Source organism: Gracilinanus agilis, chromosome 1, assembly GCF_016433145.1.
Source record: "Gracilinanus agilis isolate LMUSP501 chromosome 1, AgileGrace, whole genome shotgun sequence".
Classification (NCBI taxonomy): Eukaryota; Metazoa; Chordata; class Mammalia; order Didelphimorphia; family Didelphidae; genus Gracilinanus; species Gracilinanus agilis.
In genome coordinates, this window is record NC_058130.1 from 530,341,837 (window position 1) to 530,357,644 (window position 15,808).

At 34.9% G+C, this 15,808-nt stretch overlaps 1 protein-coding gene across 1 annotated transcript in view; it reads left to right on the forward strand.

The window, feature by feature from the left end:
* The window catches only part of DSC2 (desmocollin 2), a 43,604-nt gene that overhangs the window by 958 nt on the left and 26,838 nt on the right, over positions 1 to 15,808 (forward strand). The window contains exons 2-4 of the mRNA XM_044682917.1: positions 6,242 to 6,326; positions 12,663 to 12,862; positions 13,136 to 13,255. Coding sequence (XP_044538852.1) covers positions 6,242 to 6,326; positions 12,663 to 12,862; positions 13,136 to 13,255 — 405 coding nt within the window. The remainder of the gene's footprint in view (positions 1 to 6,241; positions 6,327 to 12,662; positions 12,863 to 13,135; positions 13,256 to 15,808) is intronic.

The window sequence follows — 15,808 nt, forward strand, 5'->3', positions numbered from 1 at the left end:
GGGCAGAGAGAGAGAGAGAAAGAGAGAGAGAGAGAGAGAGAGACAGAGAGAGAGAGAGAGAGAGAGAGAGAGAGAGAGAGAGAGAGAGAGAGAGAGATGATTCTATCATCCTGCGGTTTTAGAGGGGGGATGGCAGATGCCAGGTGGAGCTGATCAGCAGGTGACTTGGAGCGTTTGAGAGGAGCAGGAAGGAACCTGGCTTGTAGAATTACTACCCTGCTAGAGGACAAGTAAGAAGAAAGCAGAAGGGTCTGGAGGTTTGGTAGAGTCCTACTAGGATCTAGGCTCAGGAAATGCCTTTTTAAGTGCAGCCTCAGGCCTGACGCTAATGTCATTCTGAAAGAGGAGTGAATCCAACAGCACTCAAAAGGGCCTTCGGTAACTGAACTGTGTGATTTTATCTAGGACTCTACTAGAACAGAATAGACTTGTATTCAGGATCAGGGGGTTGTCGATTGGTTCTGTATATTCTGAAAAATGTGAAAGGTCGATTGAGAAGTGAATTTGGAGCAACCCAAGAACCATGTGGATAATTTTGGAAAAGAGCCAATTACTGAGAGAACAAAATGGGGAGTAGTCTTAGGAGTAGCCATTCAACATTTGAATTACTTAGCTATATTTCTACTTCTTTTGTTTTTTATACAAGGAGATAAAGCCTATTTATTATATGACAGAGGGTTCACATTACCCCTTTTTTGAGACTTGAAACAAAGAATATTTGTGTGATCTCTTAGGAGCTTGTTATTAATCACAGAATGGCTAGGGAAAATTATCTAAATAATATGTAATTTTACAATGTATAACCATTTGCATGGACCCTATGTTTTATCTCTGCAGTAAAATTTGTATTAATGCCTAACTTGTACATCTTAGAATGGTTATTATGTGTACAGAAATGTCAGATCTCGGTTAATGTTTTTAATATGTTCAGAAAAAAGGTTATATATTGACACCATGCTATAATATTGGTCAAACTATTACCTTAATCTCCTTGTTCCCTTTCCATTACATAATAATTTAGAAACATCATCCTTGGTTAAAAGTGTGTTTCTGGGGGCATCTGGGCAGCTCAGTGGATTGAGAGTGAGGCCTAGAGACAGGAGGTGCTAGGTTCAAATCCCGGCTGTGTGACCCTGGGCAAGTCACTTGACCCCCATTGTCTACCCTTCCTACTCTTCTAACTGTGTATTCTGAGGCAATACACAGAAGTTAAGGGTTTAAAATAAAATAAAATAATTTTTAAAAGTGTGTTTCTATTATCATATTATATTATGTATATTATGCAAGGGAGTTGTAATTTAATTATGTGTGAGCATTGTGGGTTTTCCTTCTTCCATAAGAATTCAAATCAGTTATTTCATAAACTTTGGGTTCAATTCAATATCAACTTGCCAAATATGCTCTGTGTACTAGGCAATGATGAAAGAAAGAAAAAAAATCCCTATGATTAAAAAGGATATTACATTTTAATAGGCAGATATAACAGGAATGTAAATAAGAAGAATATAAAGAAAACTAAAGAGGGAGAATGAAAGCTGTACATATGTTGAGGAAATCATATCCAAATAGATTTTAAGTTCTCTGTGAGCAAAACCTAGTGTCTCTTCTGAGAAAAAGTTGGGAGAAATCTTCCTGTATCTTCTTGTATCTTGTAACCTAAACCCAAGCTATTCATATAATAGCAGACTCAATTGCTTGTCGAATTTTCAAAAGCTGGGTATTGGCCAAGTGTGAGCTGTTTGAATAGTAGATTGATTTATTCTTCCCCCACCCCTGAATTCTGCATACATACTCTTTTCCCCTTCCAATCTTTGAGGTTTGTGGCTTTGGCCAGGATGATGTGAGCTATGACAGGTTTTGTTATTGGAAGAATAATATGAGATACAAAGGAATAACCACACCTCATTCTCCACATTGATTTGGTTGTATTCTCAAATGTGAAACTAGGTATACTTATGATTTATGTCAAGGCTTTAAACCACCCACTAAAATCTCAAGGCAAAAAAGACAAGGAACTCTTCACCACAGAAGGTCTTGGGTCTTATAAGCTAAAACAAACAAACAAAAACCCCTCCCAAACAAAAATCCCTAAAGTTTTTCTTAATTGTTGCTTTACTTAAATATTTGTTCTCATTTGTTAAAGTTATAATATCTATCTAGAATCAAGATGATTAGAATTATAATATTTTAGAGTAAGAAAGGATTTTGGAGACCAGCTAGTCCAATCTCTGCATTTTGCAGATGAGGAACCTGAGTACCAGAGAGATTATGTGACTTGCACTAGCTCACCTAACTGGGTGCTAGAGCTGGGGTGATTCCTCTGTTCTCTTGAGTCCAAATCAAATGTTCTTTCCATTACACCCAGCTTGGCTCCAAAAAGAACTTAATTCTTAAGTTTATAAAATAACTATAGATAACTTATTATATGGTACCTTTCCTAAGAAGCTCAAACTGCTTTAGAATCTTTTTTTGTAAAATTTTTTAAGCCCTTTACTTTTGTGTGTTGGCTCATAGGTGGAAGAGTGGTAAGGGTAGGCAATGGGGATCAAGTGACTTGCCCAGGGTCACACAGCTGGGAAGTGTCTGAGGCCGGCTTTGAACCTAGAACTGTCTCTAGGCCTGACTCTCAATCCACTGAGCTACCCAGTTGCCCCTGCTTTAGAATCTTACTTTTAAAAATAAGCACAGAGAGTTATTATAAATGTCTGAAGAAACTATTAGGAGTACATATGATTTTGTGCAAATTTCTTTAAAAAGTGAGCCCAAAGGAGTCACCTAGAATTTCTGATTCTCAGTCAGAGTCAATGTGTTAATTGAGGAAAGAGACCTAAACTAGAGAATCAGGAATTCCATGCTCTGGCTCTGTACTTGTCATTACCATTGTGACCTTGACCAAATCACATAATCTCTATTTAGCTTGCTCCCTACCACTTCCCATTGGAGATCTTTGCATTACCTTGCTTATAGCGTTTTTTTAGGGTGAATTAAGATAAAGTATATAAAATCACTGTAACTGTAAATTTATACAAATGTGAAAAATTATTCCCCTATTTCCTTTCTTTCTTTTTTATATTTCTAATTAATTAATTAGTTTGTTATATTAAAATTTTCAGGTAACTCCACCATTAGAGAAGGCATCATTTGACAAAAAGATATATGTTTATGTAAAACTATGTCTTGCTTGTTTCAGTTTATCAGTTCTTTCTTTGGAGGTAGACATACACAAGTCATTCTTCAAATAATATTTCTATTGCTGTATATAATGTTCTCCTGATTCTGTTCCTTTATACTTCATAACTCCATGTAGGTCTTTCGCTGTGTTCTTTCCCCACCACAAAAAGAGCTGATAGAAATATTTTAGAACATATAAGATCTTTTCCTTTTTCTCTCATCACCTTAGGACATAAAACTAAAAGTAATATTGCTAGGTCAAAAGGTACACATAGTTTTATCACTCTTTGGGCATTAATTCCAGATTACTCTCCAAAATGGTTGGATCAGTTCACAGTTCCACCAAGTATTATTTTTATTAGTGTATCCATTTTTCCACATCCCCTCTAACATTTGTAATTTTTTCCTCTTATAATTTTAGCCAATCTGATAGATGTGAGATGATATCTCAGAGTCATTTTGATTTACATTTCTCTAATCAATAATGATTAATAACATTTTTTCATATAGTTCTATATAGCTTTGATTTCTTCATCTCAAAGCTGTATCTTTTTTTTAAAGTTTTTTGTTTAAACCCTTAACTTCTGTGTATTGGGTCCTTGGTGAAAGAGTGGTAAGGGTGGGCAATGGGGGTCAAGTGACTTGCCCAAGGTCACACAGCTGGGAAGTGTCTGAGGCCAGATTTGAACCTAGGACCTCCCATCTCTAGGCCTGGCTCTCAATCCACTGAGCTACACAGCTGCCCCTCAAAGCTGTATCTTTTGACCATTTATCAACTAGGAAATGACTCTTATTTTTAAAAATTTAACAAAGTTCTCTCTCATTTTTAGATATGAGGCCTCTATCTGAGAAAGTCTATAAAAATTCCCTCCCCCAATGTATTGCTTTCCATCTAATCTTGGCTACATTAGTTATATTTATACAAACCCTTTTAAAGTTAAATGTATTTAAAATTAATCATTTTATATCTCACAATGCCTTCTATCTTATTTATTCATAAATTCTTCTCTTATCCATAAACATAATATGTATTATGTTCCTTTTACTTCTCATTGTTATTTTCTCTCTTTATGCCTAGGTCACCTATCCATTTTGATCTTATCTTGGCAAATGGTGTAAGATATTGGTCTATATCTAGTTTCTGCCAGACTGCTTTCCAATTTTCCCAACAAATTTTTATCCCCAGACTCTTGGAGTTTTACTTTTGTCCCCTACTATTTTTGTTCTTCCATAGATCCTATTCCTGCATAGCACTGAATACTGAAGCATAGAGTTATACAATTACATATGGAATAGTAAACTCCCTCCATCATAGATGAGTTATAAGCACTGGAGAGTTGCCTCAGGCCATTAGATGTTAACTGATTAGTTTAAGAATACTCAGGTAGTAAATTACAGAATAGGGATTTTAACCCAGGTCTTCCTGACTCTGAATCCAATATTCTCTATTAGGCTCTGGGACTTTTAAGTGGTACCTATAATATGCATAATGAATGATGCCTTTTGAATTCCCATACTTTGTTTTTTTGGGTTAATTTTGATTTGTGTACTGATAGGTAGAAACACTTCATATTGTTTAAACTGATAAATGACTGAATTATGGTAGAGTTAGCAGTATGAGATGTGGTTTTTTTTAATCCTTAGAACTGTAGTTTGCTGAGATTCAGAATAATTTTATGCATGAAAAATGTCCCTTACTTCTCTTTTAGGCTGTCATGAGCATAGTTGCGATCTTGCAAATAGGGGCAGGTAGGTGGCACAGTGGATAAAACCTGGAGTCAAGAAGACTCATCTTCATGAATTCAAATCTGACCTCAGACTTAAACTGACTGTGTGACTCTGGGCAAGTCACGAAACCCTGTTTACCTCAGTTTCCTCATCTGCAAAATGAGCTGGAGGAGGAAGTGGCAAACCACTGCAATGTCTTTGCCAAGAAAACGCCAAATGGGGTCACAAAGAGACCCAGATGAATGAACAACATCAATCTTGTCAATACACTAATGGGGATACTATATAAACTTTTGGGGTAAATTTCAAGACAAGATTATTCTACAGATAATATATAGTAGGTTTTAGTATATGAGCATTTGGCAGGATAATTCACGTGGTTTTGTTGAAAACCAGTTTTGAACCAAACTATTTATGAACCTTTTAAAATGTTTATAATTTCTTTACTAAATACTAAGTGGCCTCTTGGCATCATAAATAGCCAGCTTCCCCAGTCAGATTGACTCTGTTTTCATGGCCAGCCTTTGTTACATAATGGCTGTGATACTTGCTGGGCAAGTCACTTAACCTCTTACTGCCCACTAAGATTATAAGTTAAAGGATAATTCCTGATCTTCACTAGGTGGAAGTAGTTTCTTTACCAGAGAGGACTCTCTATACCACAATTTACATAGATTTCTGAGTATATTTTCAACTTTCAAAATATTTGGAGCTTATCTGTCATGTTTTATAGGAAATGTATCCCCATGTGTGTGTCTAAGATGTGTTTTCTGATTTTAGAGGAAGCTTCTACAAATTGAGAGATTAAAAATGACATTGAATGTCTATGTCTGGCAGCAACTAGCCACTAAACCATGGTAGTGTTGGCTGCCACCCTCGGCACATTATTTCCTTTAGGCTAGTAGGGTCATATTCAGAAATTTAAAAAAAAATTAACCATGGAAACAATCAAACTATAAATGAAGAACTGATGTGTGAATTTTTGTTCTATATTTATTCATATTCATTAAGCATATACCACATAAGCATAACAAATTACCTTTTTGGGCATGCCTTCAGGGTTCTCATCATAACACTTTGAAATATATAGGGCAAATATTTTCACTTTACAAGTGGGGAAATTAAGAGGTTGTGATTAGCTAGAGGTAAAATGATTACTAAGTAGAAGTGACTAGAATTTAGGTCTTCTTTTTATTGTACCAAACTCTTTTCCAGGCATGTTCTTCCCAAATATTGCCTATCCATATTATTTTGCTCAAATGATTGAATTAGGTATTAACAATGAAAAAAATCCTTTCTGTGGATAGTTGTAAACAGCAACTAACTTTGTTTCCCTTTCTAGGTCTTGAGTTTTTCCTGTGAAGCCTGCAAAAGAGTGACACTTAATGTTCCTTCTACACTAGAGGCTGAGACTTTTGTTGGTAGAGGTAAGAAAATGAAAGAAAATTTTCTGGAACCATAATTTAATATATTTTCTTTAAATAATATTTAAAGTCAGGGAAACTGTGATTTGCTTAGAAGCACATTTAAATGAGTATAATTTTCCAAAAATGTTTGTGCTTTCAGAGTTTAAGGATTAATTTTGGGGGTGCTTTTAGAAATTTTAGATCTCCTAGGTATAGTTCCTTTACTCCTATCACTTAACAATTTTAAAAAAGAACTATAAGTCTTTAAATATATTTGTTTTGTTTTTTGGTGGAGGAGGGTGGGCATGATTTTGAGTTTTTAATAAAATAAAATCTTAGCAGTAAAATGTTTCCTTGTAAATGAGATCTGGAAAAATGGCTTTTCCTTTCAAAACTTTCATTTAGAAGATGAAAATCTTTATCCTCATTTTTAAAACCTTTTTGATTGGTTTGAGAGGAGAATCTAAAATATATTTATGGTTTATGTCAGTAGCTTCAAATTCAAATTACATTTTATAAAACATGCTAGATGATTTCCTATAAGGCATCATTGAATTAAGTTTCTTAAGTTTAATAAGAACTAAGTCTGAGTCCTATGACTTTGGACAAGATACTTAAAGTTTCAGAACTCCAGTTTCTTCATCTGCAAAATGTAGGATAATATTCTTTGGAGGGTAGCTAGATGGTTCAGTAGAGAGCACTAGTCAGAAAGATCTGATTTCAAATCCAGCCTCAGACACATACTAGCTGTCTGACCTTGCCCCAATTCCTCATATGTAAATAAGGACACTGGAAATGGAAATGACAAACTACTCCAGTATCCTTGCCAATAAAACCATATAGTCAAAGTCCATGGGGTCATATAGAGTTGGACACAACTGAACAACAACAAAAATTTTTGTATGATCTTTCCTACCATATTGCTGGAAGGAGGATTTTATAACTCAAAGGCTATGCAAATGTGAGGATTTTATTTTATATTCTTTTTTGAGGGTAAAGGTAGGATTTAATTGTGACTTTTTTTTTTGTCAATGCAGAGAACTGTCAACCTGGAAACTTTCTTTACTAATACAGATAGGCAACTATTCTATGACATATTCTTTTTTTGGGATGTTGAGATGTTAAAGACTTATCCTGAGGTTTATGGGATTGCTTAAGTCATAAATGAATCTTACATCCTGGTATTCAGAACATAGAGGCTAGGAATAACTGCACTGGACTTATTTTTACTTGTTTTTTGTTGTAGATGTGGCATATATGGCATTGTATTAAGGATAATTTGAGTTCAAATACATTTTCCTAGGAAAAAATTTCACTTTGTTAAAAGGCTATGAAGTATATGCTCATTATCTTTATTATTCCAAAGGACAGTGGTACCTAACAGTTCATCTAGATTATACTGTAGGAGTTCACCCACATGTTTTTGCCTTATTATGATATGAATTAGTAAAACAATTATTAAGTGTTTCCTATGTGCAAAGCTTTGCTCTTACTGGAGAGATAAATAGAAAAGCAAGACAGGAGCATAGTCAATTTATTTGAGAGCCTTTTGGGCTGCAAGGCCTTAGTATAATGTTTTCCTGCTTTCTTAAAAATCCTCAGTGAAAAACTTCAAGTGCTAAGTCCTTTTTTGGGAACTTAGTACTTCTTTGGGGCTTTTTAGGATTTTTTTCCTTTAAGCTAACCTGCTTGTTCTAGTGACACTTGAATTCAGACATCTATTTAAATTGACCTATATGCTACAGAGGTTCACTGGGGGAGATTTTATATACTCTGTGTTTAATGGACTCTATGGAAATCATATTTTCCAGACAGAGTTTCCTTTGTATTACAGAACTCAGAGGAACTTTCTTTTTCTTTCTTTCTTTTTTAACCTGTACTTTCTGTCTTAGTATCAATTCTAAGACAGAAGAGTAGCAAAGGCTAGGCAATCAGGGTTAAGTGACTTGCCCAGGGTCACACACCTAGAAAGTATCTAAGGTCATATTTGACTCTAAGTACTCCTGTCTCTAGGTCTGCGGCTTTATCCTCTGTATTACCTAGCTGCCTCTCAGAAGAATTTTCTTTCTTCAGAACTGAACCCAACCCTGTATAAATGAGTCTAGAGCAGAGGGACTCACTGTACGGAGAGGACAAAACCTTATCCTCTCCTATTTACCCTCAGCCCTTCCAGGAAGTCTGTGTTTTTATTTAAATGCCAAGAAAAAGCAGACTGGTTTCTCACCTGATGGTGAGCTTTTACTTAACAGGGCTCTTCTCCCTATCAGGTTCCCTGTTGGAGCAAGACTTATCCTTTGAGTGGTGAAGTTTGATTTTTCTTTTTTCTTCTTTCCTTTATTGTCATTGATGAGGAAAGACCTTTGCAAAGTCCAAGATGGGCCATTTAACTATGAGATAGAACTAATCTTTGGAGTTAAGAATAAGACCCAATTAGAAGCTACCTTAAATGAATTAAACAATCCAGTTACATTAAAAAAAATCTACCCTTTTTGTATATCAGAATCATATTAATGATTTTTGAAGGTTATATGCAGATACTCAGCATTTAGATGATTGAAGTAATGGGGGGACAGAATCATGGTAGAGTAGATTGCAAACCTCAAAGCCAGCAATACCTTGATCTAGGTTCTATTTTTGAAACATACCAGCTGGGACTCTGTGCAAGCCAACTAACTTCTTAGTCTAACAGAAAACTCCCTATGACTATAATAGGTATTTATCTGCATTTATAGAGGAAGTTGTTCACCAGGGAATCTCCTACATTAATCATATAACGGATCTAGATTTAAAAAAAAAGGTAAAATGAGATGTAAGCAAATTTCTCACTCAAATACTATATTATAGACCAGGGGCTTTCATGCCCGAAGAACCCTAGGATATAAAACTTCTGGGTAAATAGGAAGTTAGGGGCTTTCTATTCAGCAAGGCTGTGGAAATAAGCACAGAACACCCCAGAATGCAAAATAACAATAATATAACACAATATAATGTAGTATTAATTAGAGATTTTTGTACCTTTGAACTACGTACCTCAGAATTCCTTAGTGTTTCCCTGAATCCTTCTGAGCTCTCCACCATGTTGAGTGGTCACGTTTTGTATATAGTTGGCAGTACTTCCTCTTCCTCGTTTTTCCCCACGTGTGGGCTGAGAAAGGTGGCTTTTTGCTCTTGCTTTTTATGTGAGTTATTATTAATAAATCTTCTTAAATATAATACTTAGAATATTGGATATTAATTTTGAAACTCACGATATAATATAATGTAATATTATGACTCAGAGGTTTTGATTTTATTTCTTCAAATCCTGTGTCAACAGAACCCAAGCTGAAGTAGAACTTCTGTTATGATCCTGGGTTGCTCCCAAGATCTAAATGTTTGCCACAGGTGTCTAAGAATCAGCCTAGCTTAATATGGAAAGGCTAATCAACAGCATAGCAGCTAGATGATGGACATTTTGTTCATAATAACCACTGAAACTAATAAAAATACAAATTGGTCCTAAATCCCAACTTCCATGTCTGCAGTTAAAGTGTCACAGTGATGGGTAATGAAGTAGAGAGAACCAAAAATCATAGTTATTAGAGTAGCTATTGAGATTTATTTAACTCCTTGGTACTCTAAATGTATGATATTTGTTCCATGACAAGTGAGTTGAAAGTCTTACTGGTGGAACTAAAAAACAACTTGCCACTATAAATAAATATGTAAATAATGGCAAGCTACTATAAATAAAATCAGAAAGATATAAAGAAATTGGAGTTATATGGAGGGACAGAATATGGGAATTTAGTCAAATAAAAATAAATTTAGTCAAAAGAGTCAATGTTTGCCAACAGGCAACGAAAAGAATTATTTCATGTAACACTTGGTCATTTTATTTCAGAATACTCATAAATAAGCAGATCACAGTGAAGATATGTTATATCTTATAGCCCAACATCTGTTGGAGACAATGGAGAGGCAGGTAGTTTCTATGAAGATTATGACTTTATCCTCCTCAATGTTAAAACTTACCTTGATGTGCATGACTTCATTGAGAAGGTAGGCACTGAGCAGGTTTGTGAAATCTGTTGGAGGTGGTCTAAGCATGTATTGAGAGAGAGAGAGTTAACAAGACAGTCCAAGTGTCAGACTAGTATTCACAAAATATTTAAAAGAATTATGTCAAGCCCACAGGGACCATCAGGTTGGGGGACCCTAAGGGTAAGAATGCAGATGGACTCAGGAGGGCTGGTGGGAATCAAGTGTCCAATGGCAATTTTATTGAGGGAGGAGATGATATTTATAGGGAAAATGACATACGTAAGAGAATTAGGTAATCTTCATATAGAAACAATGACAAGTGATTCACAAGGTGAGGATAATGAACATAGGTTACTTCAGTGATTAAAGACAAAAGTTTTCTATATGCAGTGGATCAATATGTCAATATGTATGATTGCTCAGCTGGGTTCAGAACTTCAGTGTGTGACTCCCTAGTAAGGTTCCTGATGAAATTCTTGCCCTAGTGGTTTTTTGGCAGAATATCTGATAATTTGGAGAATGGGTGGGGTTCAAGCTAAGAGGAAAGACTCTGTGTCTTACTGCTTCTAAGTTGATGGCTTCCCCAGAAGCCTTGCATTCTAGGGGTGTTCTGGGCTTATTTCCATAGCCTTGCTGAATAGAAAGCCCCTGACTTCCTATCTACCCAGAAGTTTTATATACTAGGGTTCTTTGGGCATGAAAGCCTCTGGTCTTCTTGTACTGATCCCACAGAATTAAAAGTCTCTGAAATTTTCCTCTATGAAGAATTTATAGAACTATGGTGATAATATTAGCACAGGATGGGAGGGATTGTTCCTTATAACAATTGGAGTAACCACACCATTGAGATCCTTTGAAGCATCAGTAGAGGAATTCAACTTTCTATTTTAAGATCTATCAGAGTTCTCATTCTATAAACACTAGAGCATTTGATAAAAATGTTTAAAAACCTTTCTTTTTTGTCTTAGTAATAACTCTTAAGACAGAAGGGCAAGGGCTAAGCAAATAGTGTTAAGTGACTTGGTCAGGATCACACAAGCTACCTGATTAATTCTTAATTTGTTGCCCTGAAAGTTTGATTTCCAATGGATATTCTGGACTGACTTCTGATTAGAAATAAAAAGATCTCTTTCCATTGACAGTTTAATAAAGGGAACCTTGGAAGAAATTGGTAATTTCATCATCATTATCACCACCACCATCATCTTATTAATACCTATTAGTTATAAATATCTTTTCATAATAAGAACCACCACAAAAATAATAGTATGGGTAGTGCTCCTAATACTTCTCACAAGTTTCTCTTCAAGAGCAAGAAGAAAAACAAAAAACTTGGCGATGTTGGAAAATGTTCACCTGCATATATTTCCTACCTTTCCCATTACTAAATTGACATTTCTTCCTGGAAGCTTTAGGAGCACATGTTACTCTAGCTCACATTAATATAGCTCTTCACAATTAATCACTTGTGTTTTCACATTTGTCCCTTGATTCTGCCTTATGGTTCTATGGTTTTCCCACTATGCCATTCTGTCTGCACTGTGCCATATTTGCATCTATAGCACTAGAGTCCTTCTTAACCTTGACATGAATATTGACTTTCCTCTATCTACCAAATTTGACTTTCCTCTATCTATCTGCCAAATTCTGTTGATTCTAGCTCTGAAACCTGGTTGAAGCAATATAATGAACGAGTGTTAGTTTATAGAAAAATGGTAACTGATAAGGTAGTCTCTAATGACATACCACTGGCCTCTGTCTTTGGCTCTGTTCTGTTAAAAAGAATTGTTAATACCCGGGATGAAGATGTAGAATTTTTATGAAATGAGTGCTAGTTAATATGTACGGTTGCAGTATCTACACAGCTAATGGATAGTTGCTGGGATTAGAGTCAAGAAGACCTGAGTTCAAATTTAGATTTAGACATTTCCTAGCTTTGTGACACCGAGCAAGTCACTTTACTTCTGTCTGCCTCAGTTTTTTTCAGTTATAAAATGGGATTTATAACAGCACCTATCTCCCAGGATTATGATGACCAAATGAGATAATATTTGGAAAGCACTTAGCACAATGTCTAGCATATTATTATGTGCTATATCTCTATATAAATGTTTATTCTCTTCTGTTCCCCCCTTCAAAACAAGATTCAATTTAATAGGTCTAAATAGAAAGTCCCGCATTTGCATTTTTAAAAATTGTCTTCATAAGAAAATATAGAATGTGGCTAGCAAAACATATTTTACAAGAAATTATGTGACTTTAGAGCATAATTTCTTGTAAACTATGTTTTGCTTTTGTTTGCATTTTACAAATTGTGATTTTTCCCTCATGCAGTTAATCTAGATGAGTGTCTTCCATCTGCAAACAAAATCCATTCAAGTGATCCTCACTTCAGAATTCTTGAAGATGGCTCAGTGTACACAACCAGTACAGTTGTATTGTCTTCTGAAAAGAAAATTTTTACCATTCTACTTTTCAACACAGAGAAAAAAGAACAGAAGCATATAGTGGTCCTGCTAGAACATCCAAAGAAGGTATAAAATAATAACATGATATTTCCTTAATATGCATTTTTTTCCTTTTTATCATTATGTTGTCTTTTTATTGGTGAAAGCTTATTGCTTGCTTTTTCATAATGTTGACTTTTGTCTGGATGTTTCGAGTTGCCCTTATTTCATTCCTCCTCTGTCTCACCAATCTTACATCTCATTCTGGTTCTCATGAGAGAAGTTGCTTATAGAGAGTCTAAGGTTTGGGAAAATAGTCATTGCTTTTACATGTGTATTTTTTCTGTTTCCTAAATCTAGGTACTGAAGAAAAGACATTTGAGTGAAGCAATCCTTAGGCGTGCCAAGAGAAGATGGGCTCCTATCCCTTGTTCTTTGATGGAGAACTCTTTGGGTCCTTTCCCCATGTTTCTTCAACAGGTAATTACATTTTTGCTCAATTCTACAATTCTTCATTTCCTTCAATTTGGACACTGACTTTTTTAATCACTTAGAAATAGCATAGCTGCCCTTTTTATAATATGTGGTGTATATTTATAGACCTATACATTCATATTATGGATTGTTTTTGGCAAAGCTTTTGTTACCCATACCTTTCATAATGTAATAAAATCTTGACTGACTGGTATCTGTAACTTCATAGCATCAGATAACTCTCAGATATCAACAGAGAAGTCTCAGAGAATGGAAACTTTAAAAAATAATAAAATGCAAATTTTTAACTGTATGTACTTTGTCTACTAGAGAAAGGAAGTGCTTCTATTGGCTGGCAGTGAAATAAAAGCCAAACCCTGTGGCTTAAGGGGAGAAGAGCAGAAAATAATTTTTTTAAAAAGAAAAAAACATACTAGAGAATAAAAGTGGGGTGGAAATAAGGAGAAGGTAATTTGGAATCTTGATGTAAAAGGATGAGAAGGAGAAGTAGTATGAATGGAAATGGAATAAAGCTCTGTGTGAAATAAGGTAGGAAAACTTATGCAAAGGCTTAGCAAAAGCCCTTATGAAAAACTCTAGTTGGTTTAATAAACTTTGAAACCATTACAACGTTTATGTAGTGATGTGGCATGGTATAATGTTTTCCTTTGGGGGGCATATATATGGTAGAATACTGGCAATCATTATATAAATGATATCATAGAGTACACATATGCATGTATATAATATATTTATGTGCATATGTACATAACAATATGTGTATTTGTGTGTATATGTGCATGCATATTAACATGTAAACAAACTTAACTTGGCGTTATCCTACATATTGCTAAAAGAGATTTTTAGAGACCATTTTGATATGGGAATTATCTAATCAAAAAGTGTTGCTATAGTTGAATAAATGCTAGCTAGAAAGGCAAAAGATTTATAAAATAAAGGATTTCAGGTTTGAATTATACATATTTTCTTAAGCGTAAATATAGAATTTCAAAGTAAGGCATGGTATTGGAAAGCAGATGTATAATAATTTATTGAGGAAAGATATTTTCACTTTTGTCTTTCTATCACAGTAAAGAGCATAGTCCTTTACCCCTAGTAGGCACTTTGAAAATAGGGTGTTCCAGCATTTTAAAGCGTGATCTCACATAGTTTGTGGAATCTAAATAGGTAGAAAGATTTTATGGCTCTTTTAGAGAACTTTGTTCAGGGGGGTACCCTATGTTTAGAAACATTTTATAGTGTTGCTGAAACTGGTCTATTTTGATGATACTTGCCAAATACTGCCCTTGATGGTGTCAGTGAATAAAATGCCCCCAGGTTTAAAAAGATTAAAGACAGATTGACTGTCATTACATGTATTGATGCTGTGTAAAGGATCCCATAAAATAAAACTTTTAATAATGGGAAAATGTAATCATTCTAGAGGTTTCAAGGTATTACACACTTATCTGAATAAGAAAAGGTTTCCCCCTTTTTTTCTGATTCGTTCCATAATAGTTTCTATATCTAAAATGAATGAAAGATCATAACATAAGGTTACTTGAAGCAATACTCACTGCTAAATGGTTATAGGACTTTCTTCCTTCTTCCAGTGAGTAGGGTTCATTTCTGGAAATATTTTATCCATTTTATTGAAATAAGACTGTACAATCATGGTAGCAATCTTTGGGTGAATAACATTAAGAATAGTGAAATATTTTTAGAAAGATTTCACGAGATGCCAACATGCTGATTTTTCATCTTGTTTTAATGTTAACAATACTAATATTACCTTTGCTTTCTTCATCCAATTGATAAGCATTTATTAAACATCGACTATGTCACAGGCACTGCATTAGGAGCTAGAGATCGAAAATGAAAATTAAAACTGCCTCTGCCTTCAAGGGGATTACATTTTATGAGGGAAAATTGCATATACATACCTAAGTGATTATAGATATAGATGCACATATATGTAGACATATAAGTATATATGCATATATGTGGGCATTTGTCTTGCATATATAATTTAATGTATTAATAGTAGCAATATATATATATACATATATAAAGACAATTTCTGGGAGTGCAGAGTGATGGTAGTAGTGGATAGTAGTTTGTGTGTAGATCAAGAAAGGCCTTATGTAGGATATAAATGTAAGTGGTCACCTGAAAGGTGCCATAAAGTCTTTGAGGCCAAGGTGAGAAGGAAATGCACCAAGGCAAAGAGACAAAAAATAGATTATTTCTACAAAAGGAGAAGCAGGCTAATTTGCCTGGTATGTAGGGTACCTATCATGCATAATGATGCAAAAAATGTGGCTGGAACCAAATTATTGTGGGCTTTGAATGTGAAATAGGGAAGTGTATTTGATTATCCTAGAGGTAATAGACCACTTGGGTTCTGGCACACAGGAGCTTTCAGAACTGTACTTTAGGAATATTGCTTTGGTAGTTATACAAGAAGAGATTGGAGAGGAGAGGGATGTAAGGCTGGGAGATCAGAAGGGAGGCTATTGAAATAGTCTCAACAATAATAAGTGAGGAATTAGAATGCTG